General features: G+C 39.0%; 1 protein-coding gene across 2 annotated transcripts in view; it reads right to left on the bottom strand.

The window, feature by feature from the left end:
• Positions 1-24414, bottom strand: part of Wdr64 (WD repeat domain 64) — a 106813-nt gene that overhangs the window by 16552 nt on the left and 65847 nt on the right. For both annotated transcript variants that reach the window (XM_048357322.1, XM_048357323.1), the window contains exons 13-22: positions 20934-21057; positions 17529-17704; positions 15714-15884; positions 12790-12920; positions 9114-9215; positions 6599-6668; positions 5771-5807; positions 4907-5043; positions 2471-2576; positions 314-372 (exon numbers count right to left, since the gene is read on the bottom strand). In XM_048357322.1, coding sequence (XP_048213279.1) covers positions 314-372; positions 2471-2576; positions 4907-5043; positions 5771-5807; positions 6599-6668; positions 9114-9215; positions 12790-12920; positions 15714-15884; positions 17529-17704; positions 20934-21057 — 1113 coding nt within the window. The remainder of the gene's footprint in view (positions 1-313; positions 373-2470; positions 2577-4906; positions 5044-5770; positions 5808-6598; positions 6669-9113; positions 9216-12789; positions 12921-15713; positions 15885-17528; positions 17705-20933; positions 21058-24414) is intronic.

The raw sequence follows: 24414 nt of genomic DNA, 5'->3' as shown, positions 1-24414 counted from the left end.
ATTGTTTTAAATTGTTCAAGATGGTTATCCAAACTTTCTTTCTCTGTCTTAGGTTCACACATTGTCGCTGTCTCTCTGTCTCTCTCTCCTCTCTCTTTTTTTCTCTTGCTTCCCTCTCCATTTGGAGAGAAGTTTAAGGGCTTTACAGGACTGTATTTTCTAAGTGTTTTTGTCACACAGCTTAAGTTTCAAAGGTACATGTGACAAAGCAATAGAAATGCTTATTTTTCTGCCTTTTATAGTTTCTTGTCTAGAGCAATGTTCAATAAACACATGCTGATGCATTTATAAGGTAGAAAAGTAAAGTTCATACCTTTTCATCATGAGGTGGATCCAGGAAAGAACCAATACTGCAAAGGATAACATGTCCTTCTGTGTAAGAATGAAATATTGGAAATCTTAATTAGATACCATGTTCTCTAAATAAATATGACCTACAATGTCAACTTTGTTATTTTCCCAAGTCATTTTGATTTAGGCATTTATATCAGTAAAAGAATAGAATCTGAGAAATCATGGACAAATAAACATATTCAGTAATACACATATGCATGTATGTGTATGTAGTGATAGACTGTGTTTTCATATAGGTGTATTTACAAGAAAATCAGTGAGAGTGTGTGATTTCTGGGTTTCTGACACAGGATCCCAGTATACATAGCTTAGGTTGAGGTGTAACTTTGTGGCCCAGGATGTTCTCAAACTCACTGGAGATCCCCCATCTCGACCTTCTGATTTTTGACTTATAGTCATTCATATTGTGTACACTTATTATTATCATATGTACACTTATCATTTAAACAGCTAGTAGCAGTGCCTAAGAATGCCTTGTTTATAATAGACACTGGATAGTAAATCCTAAAGTTCTTTGGCAATGGAGTCTAAGACTTTCCCACACAGGGTTGTCTCAAACTTACTGGCATACTTCCTTAGCATCCTCAGAACTAGAATTATAGTCATACATCACCACACTTAGCTTTCCGAGCTCTTTTAATATCTAACAATGTACACACACACACACACACACACACACTTACACACACGACTATAGAAGAAACTAGGAGTCTGTTAATTTTAACACAGTTGAGATTGGGCTGGATCACCTTCTTCCATTCTTTCTTCTGGGTCACAGATAGAACAATCTCAGCAAGAGGGGGGCTGTTTAATAGTAAGTGATCTCCAGGAAGGCCAAAGGAGAGTAACCCCAATAGAGATGCATCCCAGGAATTTTGTCTATATGTTCAAATTTTAGTTCTACATATTTTGTTTAAAAAGGTTTTACAGAGTGAGGCAAGGGGTGACATGGTTCAAAAAAGAAATGTACTCATTACCTGACTTATGTAATGTAATCCCTCTGTATGTCACCTCTACAGTAACAATAAAATATATTTTTAAAAAAAGTTTTACATCATAGTATGCAAAGATAATGCAATAATACATAGACTACTTTTTTATTCTTTAATTGCCATGGTGAGAGTAGAACTCAGGATCCAGGACATAGAGGGAAAATTTTCTACCGCTGACCTACAATCTATTATAAAAAAGCAGCCAAATTTGCCTAATTTTACATTTCCTTAAAATTCTGTTTCAAAAATGAAAGAGTCTGTTGGCTTATGCCTATAGTCCTAGCTACTTAGTCGGCTGAAATCTGGAGTATCATGGTTCAAAGCAGAATGATCCATGAGACCCTATCTCCAAAACCCAGCAAAAGCTAGACTGAAAGAAGAGCTCAAGAGTTTAGGTGCCAGCCTTGCCAACCAAGCAAGTCTGGCTACCCTTGAGTTCAAACCGAGGTGTTGTTAAGTGTGTATGTATGTGTGGGTGCGCACACGTGTGTGTGTGTGAGAGAGATACTGTAGAAAATATAGATTGACGTATAAACAAACATCAGAAATTTTCAGAATATAAGAGGATTGCTGGTGAGCCATGAAACCAGAATAAAATAGTGAAAATAATGAAAAATGTAAATAACTGTTGCAAATCTACTACTAACACTAGATGGAAATAAAAATGATTGTGTTCAAGAATGTCTGGAAAATTGAAATAGTTGACATTATAAAGTAGTTGTTTGGGACTGTTATAAAATAAATTTTTCCATGAGAAAAAAATATTTTTTTTCTAAAAGAGATGGTCACCTGTAGCTCACAGCCTTAATCCTAGCTACTCAGAAGGCTGAGCTCTGAAGATCATGGTTCAAAGTTAGCCCAGGCAGGAATGTCTATGAGACTCTAATCTCCAATTAACCACCATAAACAAACAAACAAATAAACAGATATGGTTCCAGTGGTAGAGTGCTAGGTTGAAACACAAAATCTCAGGTCATTAATTCAAGCTCCAAAACCAGCATACAACAGAAAAGAAACTAAGTATTAATAGAATAGCAGATGCAACTTGGGTGCGAACGTCAAGAGCCCATTAGCACGAGGGCTGAAAAATGCCAGAGGCTGGGTGGGTAGGGGAAATGTCTTACCCATGTTTCCAGCCAGAAGTATCCTGGTACAGGAGTCAGTGTATAGTGATGTCAGAGAGATGGCAGAATGCTTTGTGAAGGGGAGCATGTCCTTGAGAAGTTTCCCCTAAGTAAAGGTCAGTGTAAGTATGCTTTTCTTTTCTTTTTTTTTTTTTTCAAATTTTTATTATCAAACTGATGTACAGAGAGGTTACAGTTTCATATATTAGGCATTGGATACATTTCTTGTACTGTTTGTTACCTTGTCCCTCATACCCCCCTCCCTCCTCCCCATTTCCCTTTCCCCCCATTTTTTCATGTTCAAAGTCAATTTCTCTACACAACCCACCTCCAGAATCACTTTACTACTTTAGCAGACACAAGTCTCATTTTTGGAAGTCCAAGTAATAGTTCCCCTATGGACATTTATTTTATACATTGTTATAGATATTTTTTTCCCAGAGCTGAAGATCGAACTCGAGGCCTTGTGCTTGCCAAGCAGGCGCTCTTCTGCTGAGCTAAACCCCTAGCCCCATTTATGGGCATTTCTTTGAAACTCAACACTCCAAAGGCTCTAAAGGTATCGGCAACCCTTCCTCATAAGCATGCAGACTCATTACAGGTTGCCTGTATGACTTGAGACTGGTCCAGGACTCTCTTTATGAAATTCCCCAGATGGTATTTTCCAATTATATGTTTATCTTTAATGTACAATTACATATTCTCATTGTTAACAAGATTCCTTTCAGGTGTAAGAGTATCTCCATTGTTTGCAATAGGAATCTTTGCCTGTTTACTTTGGAAGATTTGTCCAATATAAGGGGTTGCAAGGGATTAACATTCAGTGTTTAGTAGGAGCTAGCCCTGGAATGGACTTGCACACATAGCTCATGTGAAGACTGGAGAACTTGAGAATAGCCACTTGGATTGTCTATGTGTTTTCTGAGACAGCTTGGATATAATCTCTTCTGCTACTTCTCTCACTTTTCATTGTCATGGGGGAATAAAGGCATGGCTTCAACAGTAAAAACAACTTTCTCAGTAGTTTGTCTTTCACATCAGGGCTTTCACCAATAAGCTGTGAACCCAAGAGAGATTTGAGGCTAACTTGCCCAGGTGGCCAGGCTTTATGTTTTGTGGGTTCCCTTTAGGTCCTAAGTGCCATCTCCCAGTTTCCCCCTGTAGCCAGGAGCCTTCCCACAAGTGGGGTCATCTCCATGTCTGTCTTAGGATTCCCTGCCATCTTTTCATTGTCTTCTGTCCTCCTAATGCTCCCTGATTTGTCTTCCTTTTTTTTTTTTTTTTTTTTTTTTTTTTGCCAGTCCTGGGGCTTGGACTCAGGGCCTGAACACTGTCCCTGGCTTCTTTTTGCTCAAGGCTAGCACTCTGCCACTTGAGCCACAGCGCCACTTCTGGCCATTTTCTGTATATGTGGTGCTGGGGAATCGAACCCAGGGCCTCATGTACATGAGGCAGGCACTCTTGCCACTAGGCCATATCCCCAGCCCCTGATTTGTCTTCCTAAACTAGTATGTCCACCCTCCACCTCAAGCTATTTAAAATCTGATGCATACAAGTTATTATTTTTGCAGAAAGAAAATGTTTAAATACATGGAATATGCCATGCATTTAATATTTCAATGTTCTTATTTGTTAAAACTATAATCCATTATTAATATCCTTTAAATATTATTAAAGTACCCAATAAAATATTGAATACCATGTACTTATAGCCCAGATTAAAAGAAAAACTTGAAATAGTGAACAGTTTTGATGGTTTGACCTCTTAAGTTACTCATAAGTCACAAAACTGGCAACTTGTAAAGTGTGAGTCAAGCAATCAGTGAGCAGGCTGCAAAACCATTTCCTTAGCCGCAGGTTGCAAAATAGTAGATTTGGGGGCTGGGGATATAGCCTAGTGGCAAGAGTGCCTGCCTCGGATACACGAGGCCCTAGGTTCGATTCCCCAGCACCACATATACAGAAAACGGCCAGAAGCGGCGCTGTGGCTCAAGTGGCAGAGTGCTAGCCTTGAGCGGGAAGAAGCCAGGGACAGTGCTCAGGCCCTGAGTCCAAGGCCCAGGACTGGCCAAAAAAAAAAAAAAAAAAAAAAAAAAAAAATAGTAGATTTGGATTTATAGGGAAGGAAACCAAAATTCCAAGATTCCTTTAATTGCCCCTCATTTTTTGTGCCAATCCTGGGGCTTGAACTAAGGACCTGGGCATGGTCTCTGAGCTTTTGTCCTCTAACACTTAAGCCACAGGTCTACTTCCAGCTTTTTGGTGGTTAACTGGAGATAAGAGTATGATGGGATTTCTTTCCCGGGCTGGCTTCAAACCTCAAATCTCAGCCTCCTGAGTAGCTAGGATTACAGGTATGAGCCTCCAACACTGGGCTAATTGTTCCTCCTTATCTCCTCATTCTTCCCTACTCCCAGAAATACCAAGCCCCACTACCTCCATGGTCCACAAGCGGAGGTGTCCATCCTCGTGAGCCGTGACCAGCAGAGGCGGCTGAGGTTCTGTTACAATGGTGGCTGCGGGATGTTTTTTGCTTACGGCCTGTTGCTCTGAGACATTGTCTGTTTGCTCACCTATTGAAGAAATTAATACTGTCCATGGGGTTTACAAAACTTGGAATCCCACATTTTACGGAATGTAGAAGTGATAAGCAGGAGAATAGCAAAACAACATGTTACACTTCAGAAATATTTTTTTCACTTGAGAGAAATTCACACAGCAGACAGTAAAAAAGGCCTTAAAATGTAATCTTTGATCACTAAATAAAATCTGAAAGGCTTATTTTTGGTTCATTGCAAAGGCCTCCAGAAGCTGTTCATGGTATTTAAAAATCATGTTCATCCTAACGCGTCCAGAATGGCTTAGAAATCTATAAACGTTGTAGAGAGATGTGCTAAAGATTACAAATTTCCACAGTATGTTGGATTTTCATTATATTTTGTAAAGACCCTATTGCAAAGAAACCGCTTGGTAGAGTGCTTGCCTAGCATACCCAAGGCTTTAGTCTATGTCCTCCACACTGCAAAAAGAAATACAAGGAGGTGATTATTCCCAAAAAGAGAGATGGGCTAGCACCCCACCCAGCGACTCAGAAGCTGAAATTTGGAGGGTTGAGGTTCAAAGTAAGCCTGAGAGATTTTATTTCCGATTATGTACAAAAATGTTGGTATGGAGGCGTAGTTCAAACAGCAGAACACCAGACATGAGGGAAAATATCATGTAAGAGTGAAAGATCCTATGTTTAAGTCCTATATTGGTTCCAGAAAAGAGGATGGGAGAAGAAAGAGATATGATACTGACCTTTAACCTCACTTTCATGTATGCTTTGCTTGCTTCCCTGGGTGAGGGGCAAAAAGAGAGAAACCTTTTTAAACATGCTAAGTGAGCAAGTTCTTCAGGTAGGTAAGTTTGTATTCTTAAACACTAACTTAAAAATATTTTTAATTAGCCTTTGAAGAAAAATGTACCATGCATAAAGAATGCACAACACCATCATGTTCTCACTAACACAGGATTAGCCTAATAAGAGAGCAATTAAATACCCAGGGCAGACTTAGTTCTTGGTGTAAATTATTATTACTTCTATGAACCATAACACTTAGTGTTTATCCCCTAGCTTGGTTGCTACTAGCTTGGCTGGCTATCACATCCTCATGTAAGTTTATTCTTTGCACCATACTAGTTAGTCATTGGAAAATATGTGTGTCTTGTTTTGATTGTGAAAACTTTCTTTTGAATAAAATCCTAACTAGAAACATTAATGTGCAAAAATACATAAAATTGAAGCTGAAAACAACTGCATGGTATTATATATTATAATCCAATTACATTAAATCTGATCTCTTCTCCATGTGAAATATGCCATGAATTTTTAGCAAAAGAGATAATCTAAAATTACCTTACTATTTTATGAATATAACACTAGCATGAACAACTTTATTAAAGATCATGTATTGATTAGTTAAGGTATTAAAAGCTTAGAAAGCAGAGCATATGAAACCATGTAGACAATTGATTTTTTAAAAGAAAACAGAAAGAAGTTTTCATATACACACATCTTTGCCATCCATCAGAGGAGCTGTATGGTGTTCATGTAAGGAGAAAATACCCTGTGTCTGTCTTACTTACCTTGCTACTCTGTGGACCCCTGCTAGAATCGCACTGGGTTGAAGAGCATATGGAATCTTGACTTGATCTCCTATAAGAAGGCAGAAATTCCAGGGATGCAAAGTTAAGATACTCTATCATTCTCGGGAGTCAATTGCTTCATTCATAATCTCTAGACTCTGGGCCACTCACTTATGAAACTAATCACACCCTAGACATTTTTTTTTTTGCCAGTCCTGCGGCTTGAACTCAGGGCCTGGACACTGTTCCTGAGTGTCTTTTGCTCAAGGCTAGCACTCTACCACTTGAGGCACAGTGCCACTCTGTTGTGTTTTTTTCTGTTTGTGTGGTACTGAGGAATCAAACCCAGGGCTTCATGCATGCTAGGCAAGTACTCTACCACTTATCCACATTCCCAGCCCTCCCTAAACTAATTTTAAGGAATGTTCATTACTGTGCTCTGGGTAGAGACTGCGGGGTGGGAGCTTTTTTTTAAAATTTAATTTTATTATCAGCTGATGTACAGGGGTTACAGTTAAATATGTAAGGTAGTGAGTACATTTCTTGTCAAACTTGTTACCTTCTCCCTCATTTTTGTCCCACCTTCGTTCCTTCTCAATTCCCTCTTCCCCTGAGTTGTACAGTTAATTTCCAACATATTGTCTTGTAAGTATTGCTGTTGCATTGGTTTGCCTTTTATTCTTTGTCTCACCATTTTTATGTTTCTCTTCCCTTCCCTAATTCAGATAAATGTATATACAATACCCTGGGCACCAAAATAAAATACAGTTATAACAGGGGCTAAACCATAGGGAAGAAAAATGAATTAGGATAGAAAAAAAGAATTAGGAAAGTGAAAGGGAATACCAAAATCTAGAGACACAGGATAAAAAGACAAACAACTACAAAAGCAATGCTTGCAAAACTGTTTGGTGTAAACCAACTGAACAACTCATGGGGGGAGAGGGAAGGGGGGAGAGGGAAAGGGGGAGGGAGGGGGAATGAGGGAGGAGGTAACAAACAGTATAAGAAATGTATCCAGTGCCTAACATATGAAACTGTAACCTCTCTGTATATCACTTTGACAATAAACAAGAAAAAAAAAACTAGGAAAAAAAGAAAAATGTAATTTCATATAGTACATTTAAAAATAACAACGATGAAAAACCACTTGTTTCCATAAGCTGAAGTCTATTTTGCTTAGCATCATCTTCTGTGATCATATGTACATAGTCATTGAGCTATTGTGATCCTCTGCTAGGACATCCTAGATATATACTAAGTATTACTAATGAGGAAAACCATGAAATCTATGTTTCTTTGGGTCTGGATCACTTCACTTAATATGATATTTTCCAAGTCCATGGAATTCTATGCTTCTATCACAAAGAATGACATTGCCCCATTTGTAAGGAAATGAAAAGATGGGTGGAAGTCTCAGCAAGTAAATGATACTGCTGCTTGGCTTGGAAAATCCAAGTCTGGCCTGGCCCACTGCTAACTCTATATTGATTCCTAGGGATTTGGCCACTTAAATGGCAGAGAGTGGGCCATTGGCAGCTAACAGTGCTTCCTGTACTCTGATGGTTCTCTGGCCTGATCCTGGCCTCTCTGTACTTCACTGGAAAAGACTAATAAGTAAATGGGATGCTGGTGCAGAAGTACACAGAATATACCCTCAAAATATTCAAGTGGTTTTGATGACATTTTAAGCCAGGAAGTAGAGAAGATGTCATATTTTGAATCACCAGTGGATGACCCCTGGCCAGCACAGAAACCTGTGGTTTCTCTTCAGAGATGCATTGAGCATTGTCTATTGCCAAAGACAAATAGAAAAAAAAAAACAGTTATAAAGCAAAATATAAGAACATACTCTGTGTGTGTGTGTGTGTGTGTGTGTGTGTGTGTGTGTGTGTGTGTGTGTTGGTCCTGGGGCTTGGACTCTCGGCCTGGGTGGCAGCCCTAAGCTTTAGACTCCAGGCTATAGCTCTACCACTTGAGCCACAGTTTCACTTCTGGATTTGTGCTATTTCATTGGGAATAAGACTCGCACAGACTTTCCTGCTGGGGCTGGCTTTGAATCATAGTCCTCAAGTCTCAGCCTCCTGAGTAGCTAGATTTCAGGCTTGGGTCACTGGCACCCAGCTTTAAAAATACTTGAAATTAAATATTTAAGAAACAATTCCTTGCTCTCTCCAGAGAGGATGGAGATTGAGTAGTTGTATAGGATGATCTACCTTTTGTTTCACATCAGCGGCTGAAGTGTTAGATCTTGGCTCAAAGTGTGGCTGATAGAGCATCTGTAGCACCCCTGTAAAGGGAGTTGTATGGTCCCTGATATGATGTGGAATACCACTGGGTATTAGATCCCAGAGGGCTACCCAAACTACCTAAAGATGGTCATAGCCAGGAAAATTGGAGCCAAGAAGTCAGCTAAGTCACCTCTTCTTTCAGCAGATCCTTGGTGCAGGTGAATGGTGGCACATGTGGTAAGCCCTATGTGGTAATAAATGATGAGGAAGTACTATAGTGCTACCTTGCACATTCAGGGGTGCGGTAGAGGAATAGTATGTCATTAATTCTGTAGCGCTTGGGATCCAAGTCGGGGTCCGCCTTGAAGCAATCTTCAGGCCGATACCTTAAAATAAATGTGCATTTATTTACATGGTGAACTGCAGGAATTAGTGAACTTGCATTATTTACATCGCCGACTCCTTGCAAACCTAATAGTTCCTAAGATGCTGATAGTATTAATATGAAGAGACTACTTAGAGGTGTAAAGTTTGAATATGCTTTCTTATGATAAAACTCTAATAATTTATTGATTTGGAAGTATTTTAATTCAATTACCTGGAAAAGTCTTCTTACATATAGGTTAGATCCTGGGCTTATATAATCCTATGAGGACCCTCCTGAATGCTTCATGCAATTTTTTAAAACAATACTGGTATTTGAACTCATAGTCTCATACTTGCTAGGTACGCATCCTACCATTTGACTATACCATATGACCAGAAGTTTTGAATTAGTTTATTTTTCAGATTGAGTCTTGTGTTTTTCCAAGGCTAGCCTTGGACCTCAAATTTTTTTTGTGGATTTGTGGGGCTTGAACTCTGGGCTTGGGTGCTATCCCTGAGCTCTGCAGCTCAAGGCTAGGGTTCTACCACTTTGAGCCACAGCACCACTTCTGGTTTTCTGGTGGTTAATAGGAGATAGGAGTCTCATGGGCTTTTCCTGGCCACACACTCTGTGATCTGCGATCCTCATATCTCAGCCTCCCAAGTAGCTAGGATTATAGGCATGAGCCATCGGTGTCGGGCCTCAATCTTTATCTCTACCTTTCATATAGGCCAAGCCACCAATACAGGATACCCAGCCTGATTTTAGAGTAGATTCTCAGTAATTGTTTTTGCCTAGGTAAAAAAATGAATCAAACTGGCATCCTTTAATCTCTGCCTTCTATGTAACTGGGATTATAGGCATGTACAACCATGCTTGGGCAGCTTCCTATGATTTAAATAACCAAACTCTATTCTCTGAGCACATTGACTGACAGATTTGAATAGAACGTACCTATTGTCTCTAAGGAGCTTATTAATGATCAAGTTTCCAGGTCTTCTAGTCATTGTGGGTGTGCCTTTTGTGCCTTTCTGCCATCTGCCATCTATAAGGTGGGGTTTTGCTCCCTCACTTGCTCCCGTTGTGATGTGCTGTGTCAGCCCAAAGCAACAGGGCAGAATAATCATAGACCTGCACCTCTGAAACCCCAAGCCCAAAATAAACTTTTCTTCTTAAGCTGGTTAGCTCAGGTATATGTTACAATAACAGATAGACTAAAACAGTAATGATGAATCCTTGTGAGGGAGTCAATAGAGCATAGAAGAGAAATCTTGGGGTTTGACTTGTGGAACTCCAACTTTTCTGGTATTTCTGCTCTGCAGAAAAGGCGAATGGTCAGACAGTTTGCTATTTATCAAAAACAATGCTGAGGTTGGGCTCCTCACAAATGCATGGAGCTAAAAGCAGAGAGGTTATTTTTATTAAGTAGTGAAGGGATTTTAGACAAAGTTTGAGGTGGATGAAGAAATGGCCTCTACCATTCATATGGAAACTGTACTCAATTTTAGAACTTTTTAAAGCTGAGTCTAACTTATCTCACATAGTCATATACTAAACTATAGGCTTTCAAAATTCTCCAGTGATTCCAAATAGTTGCTTTTACATGATCATTGGCCTATAGGAAAGAGATGATTATCTATGTTCCACACTAGTGAGTTGCTTATTGAGTACTGGCATTGCATCTATCCTTTTGGCAAATGTCCTTCAACAACATTGTCACTCAACCACAGATGCTCCTTCAAAAACTCCCTCAGAAGTTGGGAAATCCTCAGGTGAGTTCCTTCCTCTTTGGCTCAGGCACTGACGCTGGTCTTATCTGTTCCCCCTTCTTACTAGTGAATCGTATACAAGTGGACACAGTGTAAGAAAGGGAGGAATCATATGACAATTCTGCAAGAGAAGCCCAAGAGATCAGGAGAAGAAAGAGAGGCTGGCAGGCAGTGGGCATGATCCGGAAGAACATGGCCTGAGGAAAGGGAGGAATCAAATGACAACTCTGCAAGAGAAGCCCAAGGGATAGGAGTATAAAGAGAGGCTGGCAGGCAGTAGGCATGATCCGGAAGAACATGGCCTGAGGAGCAGAGAGAAGGATCTCCACACAGTTACTCTAAACAGAAATTCAAAAGAGAATATATTCAGAGTCCAGATAAGAATGCAAGGTACTCGAACTGGAGAGTTAAGAGATTACTTACGCATTCATTTCTGGTTTTCCCCCACACTTTCTTTCCTGTATTCTCCTGTCCTTTATACTTCCTTCCTTCCCCCAAATGCTTAACCTGACTTTATTTTTATTTATGCTAAAAGTTTTAGTCATCTTGTTCCTTGAATACTACTTAAATATTTTACTTAGTCCCTCTTCGCCACCACTCTGGTTCGTGTTATACACCCCATTTGGACAACTTGTTTAAAACTTGTTTGCCATCCAGCCAGCTAGATAGTACAATGTCACACTGTTACCTTTACGAGTGAGGGCATTTAGAAATGGATGGAAAGGATGGATAAAATTTTGGGTTATGATACAGAACAGCTCAATTAAGTGGCTGAGATGCTGAATTGTATCTGTTACCCCAGGTCTTGATGGCATCATCCTGAAGTAAATTGGATAGGGATATGTTGGGATGGTGAGGAATGAAAGGCAAATTTTAGGATGCCTCTCACCATTGACTTTGGCAATGGGGTGGATTCTGGTTGCATTGGCTATAAGCTTGGGCTTATAGAAATGGGAGAGGCTTGGGGAAAATGGCAAACTGGGAAGAGTTAAACATTGTAAAGACTGAAGGGTCTGTGAGGCAAGGAAGGTGGACATTGCTAGCAGATAACTGGTGTGCATGCTTAAATTTCTGGGAATATCAGTATTTGAAGTTATTATTTACTTTAAGTATTTGTTAAGGTTATAATTGTGGACAAGATTACACATGAAAAGATCATACTTGCATTTATGGGAAACTATGAAAGTGGAAGCTACTTGTACTATGAATAATTAAGGTCCGCCTTCCATCTATTATCCTGGTATTTAGTCATTACGAATATGGTCTCTTATGAACATAACCTCCAGAAAAGCCTTCTTTGAGAGTCACTAACATTATGTCAATTGCTTTTATTTTTCACTGTGTGTGTGTGTGTGTGTGTGTGTGTGTGCATGCGCATGTGTATGTTTGTAAGTGTTGGGGCGCGTGTGTGTGCTCTGGTTCTGGAGCTTGAACTAAGCCTGGATGTTGTTCCTGTGCTCAAGCCTAGCACTCAGCTACTTGAGCCACAGCTCCACTTCCAGCTTTTTTGTGGTTAATTGTGCAAGCTGGTTTCAAACCACAACCCTCAGATCTTAGCCTGTTGAGTAGCTAGGATTACAGATGTGAGCAACTGGCACCCAGCAAATTGACTTTTCTTTCTCTCTCTCGCTCTCTCTCTCTCTTTCTTCTTTTTTCCTCCCTTCCTTGTTTCCTTCCCTTCCTTCCTTCCTTCCTTCCTTCCTTCCTTCCTTCCTTCCTTCCTTCCTTCCTTCCTTCCTTCCTCCCTTTCTTTCTTATATTGCATGCTATTTTGACTCTCTGCATTAAAACCTTTATATTATTTAAGGCAAATACACAACTTACACATCTTTGACAGAAGATGTTGTGAAATTCCACAAGATGATCATACCATTTAAGGTTCCAGCTACTATCAGATTAAATCCTTCTGTTTCTAATAAATCAATGCAGTTCACCTCAGTACTGATAATGGGACTCTAAAGAAAGAAGGAAAAATACTCACTTGTGGTAGGCATACAATATCCAACTCTAGCCCAACAATATATGCAAATTGATTGCGATCAACTTAAAAATGTCATTACTTTTGAAAAATCATGGGACATGAAATTAACTAAAATCTATTTTTTGGCATTAAAAAGTTTTAACTTGCAAAGTTCATTCAAACAGCAAAGTACACGCTCCCTCTTCACTGCCTCTTTTCCCTTAGTCTTGATGTATTCTTCCTTAAGCAACTAGTGGGTTACCATGTTTCTCTTCTTTCACTTAACTCTGTTTAGCTTCTACTTTATACCACTCTATGGAAGCTTTTTGTATTTATCATGGATACTTCATACAGCCAATTACATATGTTATTTTCTTCTTTGATTTTATTCTTTTGCTTGTAGGACTTGAACTCAGGGGCTGGGCACTGTCCCTGTGTATTTTTGCTCAAGGCCAGTGCTCTATCACTTTGGGCCATGGTGCCACTTTCGGTTTTCTGGTGGTTAATTGAAGATAAGAGTCTCATGGACTTTCCTGCCCAGGTTGCCTCAAACTGTGAACCTCGGATCTCAGACTCTTGATTACAAGCACGAGCCACTAGTGCCTGGTATACAAGTTATTTTCAATTATCCTAGTATTTGGGGGCACCATAGTTCTTAGAATATAAAGTTATATAGGATATCTATGATAAGAAATGTATATAATTTTAAGATTGCTGGGTAATTTCAAAGTGCTGCATAGGGGGCATGCATAGGACTTGCTAGGACCTAGAAGAATAGCATGTAAGTTATTTTAGAGGTCTTTTGCTCCTGCAACTTTCCTTTGTTATCTCCTACCTGAAACACTTGCTCTCTTGACACTGGTCTGTCTTGATTTTGCTTCTGCTATGGTTTAGGTATCGAGTGGTCCCCAAAGGCTTATATATTAAAGGCCAAGGCACAGGTCTCTGCTTCTAATGGTGGAACATTTAAGGGTGGGTTGTAGTGGAAGGAAGTTCAGTTATTGGGAATGTGCTCTTCAAGGGGATATTAGGACCGTGGTCTCTTCCCCTTGATCTCTCTGTGCCTGTGACTCATTCCTTTTCCCCACTCTCTCTACATTCATTTTTCTTACTTCTTTAACCACCATGAGATGTGTACTGATGGTTCTTCTTTTAGTGTCTTACTGGTGTGCCTTCTTACTTTCTAACATTTTAAATAGTAATATCCTTAGGGCACTTAGAATAAGTGGGGTATGGGGTCAAGGAGAGAGGGGTAGAAGAATGAAGAGGAGAAGTCAAGGGAGAATATAGTCAAGAATTCATTGTGTATCCTACAAAATTAAAAAGAGGGAAGGAAGGGGGGCTGGGGATATGGCCTAGTGGCAACAGTGCTTGCCTTATATACATGAGGCCCTGGGTTCGATTCCCCAGCACCACATATATAGAAAATGGCCAGAAGTGGCGCTGTGGCTCAAGTGGCAGAGTGCTAGCCTTGAGCAAGAAGAAGCCAGGGACAGTGCTCAGGCCCTGAGTCCAAGCCCCAGGACTGGCCAAAAAAAAAAAAAAAAAAGAGGGAAGGAAGGGGTGACCTGGGAAGGATGAGCAAAAATGTTGACATTGATCAATATGCATTGAATTCATTAACTGCTTTGTTAAAAGAAACTTTTTTGAAAATTAAAGAAGAAATTTGAAAAATATTACAAAAGATACATTCCTAATATGGAAAAGGCTTTTTATATAGTAGAAGAGAGCAACAACCTAGATAAAAATAAATTGGTAAAAGCTAAGAACAAATGATCTATAGATGTATAGTAAAAAAGACCTACTCACCACTAATCAGAAAAAATGCAACTAAAGGATACCCATGTGAATTTCTTTTTATCTAGATTTGAAAATGTTAGAATTTGACAACATACATTGTTGGCAAGGCTCTGAAGATATATATATATATATATATATATATATTTGCATATTGCTAGAATTGTGAAACTGTTATGCTGGGAAATTTGGGGGGATATAAAAATTATATAGAATTTATTTTTTGTCCCAACAGTCTCCCTCTTAGGAATATATAATTCCCTATAAGTCAAAATTTGGCAATAAATTTGATGAGATTACTAAAAATTTGAAATTACATGTTTAAAAGGTACCTGTTGAAATATTATTTTTAAACAGAAAATATTGGAATGAACCCAAATACCCACTTAGAGGGACTTGTTGAATAAACAATGGTATATCATTCAAATGAAATACTAAAGGGCTTAAAAAAAAGAAAGGTAAATGTGAGCTCCCACGTCATAGCAGCACTATACTGGGTACCAAAAGTGTTCACAGAGGCATGTCACGGAACACCATGTGGTTTGTGCATCAGGGGAAAAGTATTGACACAGTAACAGACAACTAACAAATGATTCAACCAAATGCACCCAATAGGTCTTGTTTGGATACTGGTTGAAACAAAGTAAAACAACAACAAACAAATTCTGAGACAACCTGAGAATACTGAGCCCTGAGTAACCATGTCATAACCCTGAAGACTTCTTCTAAGTTATTTTCAAAATTATTTTGGATAGCACAATAACATTGTTGCCATTTTTAGAGATTGGTTGTTTATAACGATATATGGAAATATTTGGACATGAAATACCATAATGTCCAGGATGTGCTTCAAAATGCATAGGTGCTAGTCACAGAGCAAAATCTGCAAAGCAGAAAAATATAGCATAGCAATTCACTGAAAAAATAGTTTCTTTAGATGTATTTATAATTCTCTACACTGGACTGAAAAAAACAAAGAAATTATACTTACATGAACGTTTTGAGAAAAGCTTTTCTGGACTATTAATTCAACAGCGGGGAAGGGAAGCATCTCGTTCATGTCTTTGGCCTTCAGATGTACAGCGTGGCTCCCGAACTGAAGGTAAGGAATGACATCAGGCAGCTCCCATAACATGGTGAGGAAGACTTCATCATCCTTTCCCTTCATGGGAAATTCAATGGGTACACAGAAAGTTTGATTATCTTGCACTATTAGAATATGTGCTGATGTGATGATCAACTAATCTTATCACATCTTAAACATTGTCCATTCTTTGCTACTCAAATCCTATTTTCTTAAGAAGGGCCTGAAGGTTTGAATATTTCTACATTTACACACATTTATTCCATGTATATGAGGCTGCTTTTAGACTTTTTAAAGCTTTATAAATATTATGAAATGAATTCTTCTTTGATTTGCTTATTTAACCCATTAATATGTTTTTTGAGATTTACACAAGTTATTATGCAAAATTCTAGTTCATTTGTTTTTCACATTGCCCTACAGGGTTACACGAATAATTTCCAGTTATACTTTCTACTAACTGATGACTGCTCAGGTTGTTACCAGACTTTTTTTGCTTCTCTTTGAGGCTTTAGTGCCATGCTTTCTAGACCTTGTGTCATGAGCTTTTTTGCTAAGATTGGCTTTGAACCATGATCCTCCAGATCTGAACTTCCTGGGTGGCTAGATTACAGGTAGGAGCCACTGGCATTCTCCCCCAAACAATGTTAACATGTGAACAAAACCATCCATTTTTTCCTTTCAGGCCTTAGAAAGGGAGTGTCTGTGACAACTGTTTAATAGGAAAGACATTTTAGTGACTAGGCTAAGCTAAAGAAGGAAAACTGACATATTGATGTGCTTTGGAATAGACATCATCAAGACATTCATTCTCCAGGGATACTTCAGATTGTGCAACAACAGAGGAAAACACTATTGAATAAAAAATGATTTTCAGTGCCTTTTCTCAAGTAAGAGGTCATTCATCATCTTAATGCTGGTACTTCATAACTCCTATCCTATTTAGTACTCATTTTTTAATTTCTTTTTAAAAAAATGTTGTTGTCAAACTGATATACAGACCGGTTACAGTTTCATACGTTAGGCATTGGATACATTTCTTGTACTGTTTGTTACCTCCTCCCTCATTCCCCCTCCCCTTCCCCTTCCCCCATGAGTTGTTCAGTAGATTTACACTAAACAGTTTTGCAAGTATTGCTTTTTTGATCATTTTTTAATAGTAACTTCCAGAATAGAATAATAAAGGCAATGATTCCTTGAGTTCAAGGTGAGATCTACTCATCCAGGAAATATGATATTGCCTTCATTTTAAATGTATGCCTAGCTAGTAATAGAAACATTACTGAGTCCTCCCAAAAAAGGAATGTGTATGGCCTCATTGACCTTAAAACAAAGCAATGTTATCAAACAGGAAAAGTGATGTGAATGGTAAGCATTATGGCTTCATAAGGGACAGAGTGATGAGGAATCAACGGGAGCTGTGAATTATTCTCAAGTGAGGGTAGGACAGTGTCAGCAGCTGTGTGTATATTTAACCTTCCTGACGCCTGCTTTAGAGGATCCTGACTTATCCTTTAACAACGGCATATGGGCAGGATGCCAGCCTGGGAAGCTGTGCCTTTTTTCTTGAATCTATGAAAAGAAAGCCTGGAGCATTATATGAAGGTTGATGGATGCATGCTGTTTTCAGCAGGCTGGCAAGAGAAGAATTAATTGGGGTCACTGACTCATTGGATTTTCCTGCGACCACCTATAGTACGATATGAGAACAGGACTGAGTACCTGGATCATTTTGATAGTCTTATTGGACTCCAAGGTAAGGATCAGGATCTTTTGTTTCTCCTGGCCTTTGAGGAAAATCAGTCGCTGCAGACAATGTTCCTCGTCCTTCCAATCTTTCCCTTGCGGCAATACTTTGATCTCCTGCCCACTGCCAAAGTCCCAGATCTTAACTGTTCCTGAGCCCACAGAGAAAATGCCATATGAGTAGTTAAATAAGGGGTAAAAATCCTGGCTCTTGACTCAAGGAGTATTGATCCCACTTAAAGCTCTCTATCAATAACTTATCCTTTATTTATTTTACTAAGACTGACCAGTGAACTTCCACAGCCTAGATGTATGTAATTTGTTACAGTTAGATAAAAACAAACAGGGCCAGGCAGTATGTCTTGAAATCTGTTACAATGTTTGCTTTGGTTTGGAGATATGTCTCCAAAGGACTATGTGTTTCAATCATGCCTTCCTCTCCAGTTTGGTGCTACTGGGGAGGAAGTGGAGCTCATAGGAAATGGGACTTAATGGGAGGTCTTTGGGTCATTGGAACTGGACTTTGACAGGGGTTGTGGGACTCAAGCCTCTTCTCTTTTCATTTTCACTTCCAGGCTGCCATGAGATGAAATGTTCCCATGCTGATGTGCTGCCTTAGCACAGGCCCAAAGGCAGCAGACCCAACTGAACATGAACTGAAGCCTTAAAAATGGTCACCAAAGTAAACCTCCCTCTTATAAGTTGGTTACCTCAGTTATTTATTATAGTAACACAAAGGTAGTTGGGAGTTTTCTTGAAACCTTCAGCCTCTTTTAATTGAATTTTCTTTCTTTTTTCTTTCCTTCATTCCCCTTTTCATTTCCTTTTTCTTTTCTTTTCTTTTCTTTTTTTTTTTTTGAGACAGGGTCCAAGTATATGACACAGACTGAGCTGGAACTCACTTTGAATTCCAAATGGTCCTTACATTTGTACTTGCAATTCTTCAGCCTTTGCCTTCTAAGCACTGAGATTACAGGTGTGCTAACACACACATATTTCTTCACCACTCACACTGAAATTTCTTTCTTAAATAGGTCTTTTCTGTCTCAGTAATTTCCAGTTTGCAAAACTCCCTTTCCCCATACAAAAAATTTAAGTATCACACATAATTATTAGTAACAATTACAGGTAATGTCATTGATAAGTCACATTTTCTAAGTCACCAACCCAATTTGAAACTTTGTCTTTTACTGAATAAGGACAGGTTTGAGGAATTTGAACAGCAAAGGAGCTGTCAAGCTTGGAATTATATTGTTGGTTCCAAGGTTGAGGTAAGAAGGAAGTGTCAAGGTTTTTTCCTTACATTTCAAATACATTCTGTTAAAATTCAACTTCCAAGCTAAATGGATCTGATGGTGATTAGGTCATAAGTGCAGAGACCTCATGTTCAGGATTAGTGTCCTTATAAAAGAAAGACACATATACCTTCCTTACTCCTTCCATCATGTGAAGACATAGTTCAAAAGGTACTGCATATGAACCAGGAAGTGAGTTCTCATCAAACCACAAAGACTTCCTAATTTCCACAATTGTGGAAAATAAAATTACTGATATTTATAAACCATCTACAGTATTTTGTTATAATAACCCAAAGGAAGTGAAATTGTTTTAGTAACATTAACTTTGCTTATATGATTTACAAGGTTGGGATAAAGGAAACAAAAGGAATAATAATCAACATAGTGGCTAAATGCTTATTTCTAGCTCATTGCTGTGTAGAAAAGTTTCTTCTCATAAATATAGTGGATTTCCCCTTCCAGTGTTTTTTATTTCTTCCTTTAGTCTGAATCTCTCTTTCTTTCTCTCTCTCTCTCTTTCTCTCTCTCTGTCTGTCTGTCTCCACACACACACACACACACACACACACACACACACACACACACACTTTAATCCTTCCATTCTAATCCTGCTACACATCTGTTTTTACCTACTGTACCCAGGTCCTCCATCAGCTGAATACACAACCCATTACTTGTCTGTTTACTACCAACATTAAGCACCAAATGCTTCCTAAATACTCCCTATACAATGACTACTTGATGTAAATACTTATAGCTCTGTTCTCAATGTCTCTCTGGTCTTATAGGAAAAGATTCATACAATCAAAGGAAGCAATCGTGTTTTTAGTCACTCCTGGGATAGGCAAACCACAATCCCATGGATGGACTATATTTTCCTCTACATGGAGATTTTATCCATCCCAAGTGAGGCAGGGAGCAGGTAGAGGTACTATGCTCAATGCTTCCTAGGTCATAGTGGAGAATGATAGTGACAGGGATCTGATGGCCTTGGTTAGAACTGCTCAGAAATCAGGGAATTCTGTTTTCTACAGTGTCTTAGACTCAAGATTTTTGGCAATTTAACTCTTGGAGCAGGACAAACTCAGTAATTAAAAGGATTTTAATTCTAAAGTGGACACAGTGAAATATAGCTGGTTTGGATGAAATTATACTATTGTCAGTCATCCATTCAATTGGTTAATTGTTATGCCTGGTAATGATGTGCATTGATCAGAATTCTATTCAAGGTTTTAATCTGAGTGTGGGGAGTACATTCATACATATTGTATCCCCCTGAAATGTATCCCCATGCCTACCATTCTAATGCCCCCCCAATTAAATGCAACCCCAGCATCATTCATTCACAACTTAAAGGTTTAGCATTCATGATTTTATTTCATGTGGTGCTAACTTCTGCTCACATTTTCAAAAAATCAGATTTGGGGGTCAGGATGCCAACTCATTCTATCAACTGTCTTGTGAGCATACAATAACTTAGTAAATACATCCCTGGAGGAAACATATTCTGAGTAGTGCAAGAAGCTGGTCATGGTGCCTAGACAAAGCAGCTCCTTTGTAGGAATTCAGAGAAGGATGAGGTGAAAGTCTGCCGCTCTCTAGTTCCCGAAACATTTGTTTGGAGCTCCACACCATGAGAAACACAGGACAAGGCTTTCTACCCTGTGCCTGATACTCTCCCAAGATTGACATGAATATGCCTTTGAAGAATCTAAACCCCAAAACAAGTCAAATATAGGCATTCCATACCAAAATTGTCTGTATCTTTTACATAGCAGCCAGAACAAAATCTAATGTGTATCGTTTACCTAATAATATTCAATTAGTCAGCTCAGCAGAAATTTCCTATTAAAGATTAAATGGGATGTGATATAAAAGACAATCACAGGAGGAACTATATAAATGTAATGCAGTTATTCATTATTTTTCATCTATTAAATAAGAGACTCACTGGCATAGCCCTCTCTGGATCATTTATATATGTCACCTAATTTATGCTCTCCCTTCAACTTCCAAAGCAAGTGAGTTCTTGTTACATTCTCAGAACACTAAAGTAGAGACCTTTTTTGCATATTAGGCTCACCATTACATGCTCCTGTAGCAAAAAATAATCCACTTTCATCAATATCAGCACAAGTTAGCTCAACACCAAAGCCATGAGGGTCAAGAATACGATATATTTGGAGGCCAGTCTCCAATTCCCAAACCTGTAGAAAAGAACAGTAACAAAATCAAGTAATCTATACATGCAGACCTTGATTCTTAACAAAAATTCACCATATTCCAGATAGTCTCCAAATTGATTCTCTCGTACCCTTCCTAACACTCTGACCTAAATGTTGGTTTGTCTCTAAAAATTGCGAAAGGATATGTGCTGTCAACTAGCTGCTTCCCCGCTAGCCTGCAGCATGTCAGCTGCAAATTTAGGTGGCTGAGGCAGCCAGTGACTGTTCCACACTACCCTTGGCAGTTGTTACTTGCTGTAGCAACAACCTTCCAAGGCCCCTTTGATGAAGGCTTATTCCTCAGCATGCTCTTACTGGGAGTTTGTGAAACCTTTAATGGGTAGGCATATCAAAATCGAGAGACAAAGGATAAAAAGACAAATGACTCCAAAAGCAATACTTGGAAAAACCATTTGGTGTAAACCAACTGAACAACTCATGGAGGGAGAGGGAAAAGGGGAGGGAGGGGGGGCATGAGGGAGGAGGTAACAAATAGTACAAGAAATGTATTCATGGCCTAATGTATGAAACTTTAATCCCTCTGTACATCATTTTGACAGTAAATAATTAATTATTATTCTTTAAAAATGGGTAGGCCTCAGTGGGAGGTTTTGGATCACTGAGGATATACCCTTGTAGGGTTATTAAGACCTTGGCTTCTCCACTTCTCTCTCATTCCTGACTGCCACGAAATGAGATACTCGCTCCTCCTCCTATTTAGTGTTGCTTCACCACAGGCCCCAAAGCATAGGATCAACAAACCACCAATTGAAACCACCCAAACCATGGATGAAATTAAGCCCTTGCTCTTTTTAAAGTTGACTATCTCTGGTATTAGGTTACAGTAATAGAAAGATGACTAACATCCCTGTAGGAATAATGCAAAGTTAGCATCAAGGTAGAAATATAGCAATGAAAATGCAGCAGATAAAAAATCAAACTGAATTTATTTCCTAGTGACCTTCATCCAGATAAATCAGGATTGTGGGAATAGCATGTCATATGGGAAAGCCCTCAGGAAAAGGCTCACCTATCATTCTAAGTGGTTTCCTGACTAGATACATAGGCTAGAGATAGAAATGGTGATAGGGAAAGACCCAGAGAAAGGGCCATTTGTAAACGGGGAGGGATATAATCAGAAAATCCAGAAACATACCAAAATCATTTTGCCAAACAAGGTAGCATATACTTGTAATCCTAGCACTTGGAAGGCAAGCAAGGAGGGTTGTGAGTTTGTGGCTAATCTGAGCTGCACAAGGAGTCTCTGTAGAAAGAAAGAAAGAAAGAAAGAAAGAAAGAAAGAAAGAAAGAAAGAAAGAAAGAAAGAAAGAAAGAAAGAAAGAAAGAAAGAAAGAAAGAAAGAAAGAAAGAAAGAAAGAAAGAGATAGAGAAAGAAAGAAAGAAAAAAGAAAGAAAGAAAGAAAGAGGAAGGAAGGAAAGAAGGAAGGAAGGAAGGAAGGAAGGAAGGAAGGAAGGAAGGAAGGAAGGGAGAAAGAGAAAGAAATAAAGGAAAAAAGAAAGAATGGGACTAACACTGTGGTGGCTCATACTTGTTATTAGTGCCTCAGAGCAGGACAAATATTACTTAAGTTTTCTCCAATAACTTTATCTCTAGTCACTACTGGAAACAAGTGAAAATGAATTGTACTTCAGTGGACTGGACCTGAGAGAATTTCCAGCAGATGACCTTCCTTGAGCAGAGTCCCTCCATCACTCCATAGTCTCCTCTCAAAGAGTATGTGTGAAATAAAAGGATGGACATATAATGTGAACACATCTGGCTGTCATTGCCAGGTGATATCCATGGTTGTAATGACAGACACAATGTCATGGCTAAGTGTCATGCCTTCAGGCACAGCAATGATACAGCTAGAGGGACGAAGCATAACAGTCATGCATGTTAGCCAGGTGCTGGTGGCTCCAGCCTATAGTCCTAGCTACTTGGAAGGCTGTGAACAGAAGGATCACAGCTGAGGCAAATCCAGACAAAAAATATTGTGAAGCCCCTTCTCAACCCATTGTTGGACATGATGGCTTATACTTGTCCTCTTAAACTAAGTCAGCAGCTGAGGTTGAGAGGATTGAGGTTTAAGGCCAGCCCTGATGGAAAAGTTCACAAGATCCCTTCTCAATTGGCAGGTGGGCACAGTGGCAAATGTAACAATAACAATGGGAAGCCTTATGTAGATAGGTCATGGTGAGACTCTAATCTCAAGAATAATGAGTGCAAAAAAGTACTGGAGGAGTGGCCTACTTAGTAGTAAAAGGCCTTCCTAGCAAGCAGTAGGCCCTGAGTTTGAACTCTGGTACTGTAAAAAATTAAAATAAAAATTTAAATAAGTATGTCAAATTAAAACCCCCTTTGTTCAGCTATTTGAAGATAATAATAATGAAGGGGAAGGAGATGAGGAGGAATAGAAGAAGCAGAAGGAGAAGTATTTCTGATTGTGTGAGGCAGACAAACCCAGACACACCTACCAGTCTTCACATTTACTGAGATGAGTGGCCTGAGATGAGTCATTATTCTCTCTGAGCCTGTTTTCCCCATTTTGAAAATGAGGATCTTTTTTGAGGATTAAATGAGATTACAGATGCAATGAACTTGGTACAGATGCTGTATCCATACAAGTTAGACAAACATACGAAAGTTTCTTATTTTTTTCTTTTTTAGCATGTATTCTATAATCATATCTCAGTTAAAATGGAAACTTGCTTTATTTCCTTTAACTTTATTTTTGGCCAGTACTGGGGCTTGAACTCAAGGCTTAGGTACTTTCACTGAGCTTCTTTTACTCAAGACCACAGTGCTACTTCCAGAATTTTCTGTTTATGTGATACTGAGGAATCGAACCCAGGGCTTCATGCATGCTAGGCAAGCACTAAGCCAGATTCCCAGCCCCATCCTTGAACTATTTTTTTAATAGGTAAAGCTGGATCTATTTATAGACTTATTTATAATCAAGCACATATCTGGATGATGTGAACTATCAGCTATCTTAAAATATTTGTTTCTCTTGTACTGATGGAAGCCTAGAAAGAGTTCAAATAGGGGCATGGTGGTTTATGCTTGTAATTCCAGCTTTTTGTGAGACAGAGGTAGAAGGATGGCAATCTAAGGCTAGCCCTGGAAAAAGCACAAGAAGGATCTCATGCTAAAAAAATAAAGAAAGAAAAAGTGCTGGGGTATGGCACAAGTGTTAGAGTACCTTCCTAGTAATGACAAGGCCTGAGTTAAATTGCCAGTACTCCGAACAGTAAAAGAGCTCCAGTGTACAGTCATCATACAAACCATCACATTTACTTCATGAAGAGTGATTTATCTGTGAGAAAATCTTATTT

The sequence above is a fragment of the Perognathus longimembris genome, chromosome 11 (genome assembly GCF_023159225.1).
Source record: "Perognathus longimembris pacificus isolate PPM17 chromosome 11, ASM2315922v1, whole genome shotgun sequence".
Taxonomy (NCBI): domain Eukaryota; kingdom Metazoa; phylum Chordata; class Mammalia; order Rodentia; family Heteromyidae; genus Perognathus; species Perognathus longimembris.
The sequence above is the reverse complement of the archived record's forward strand: the minus strand, read 5'-3'. Positions and strand labels throughout refer to the sequence as shown.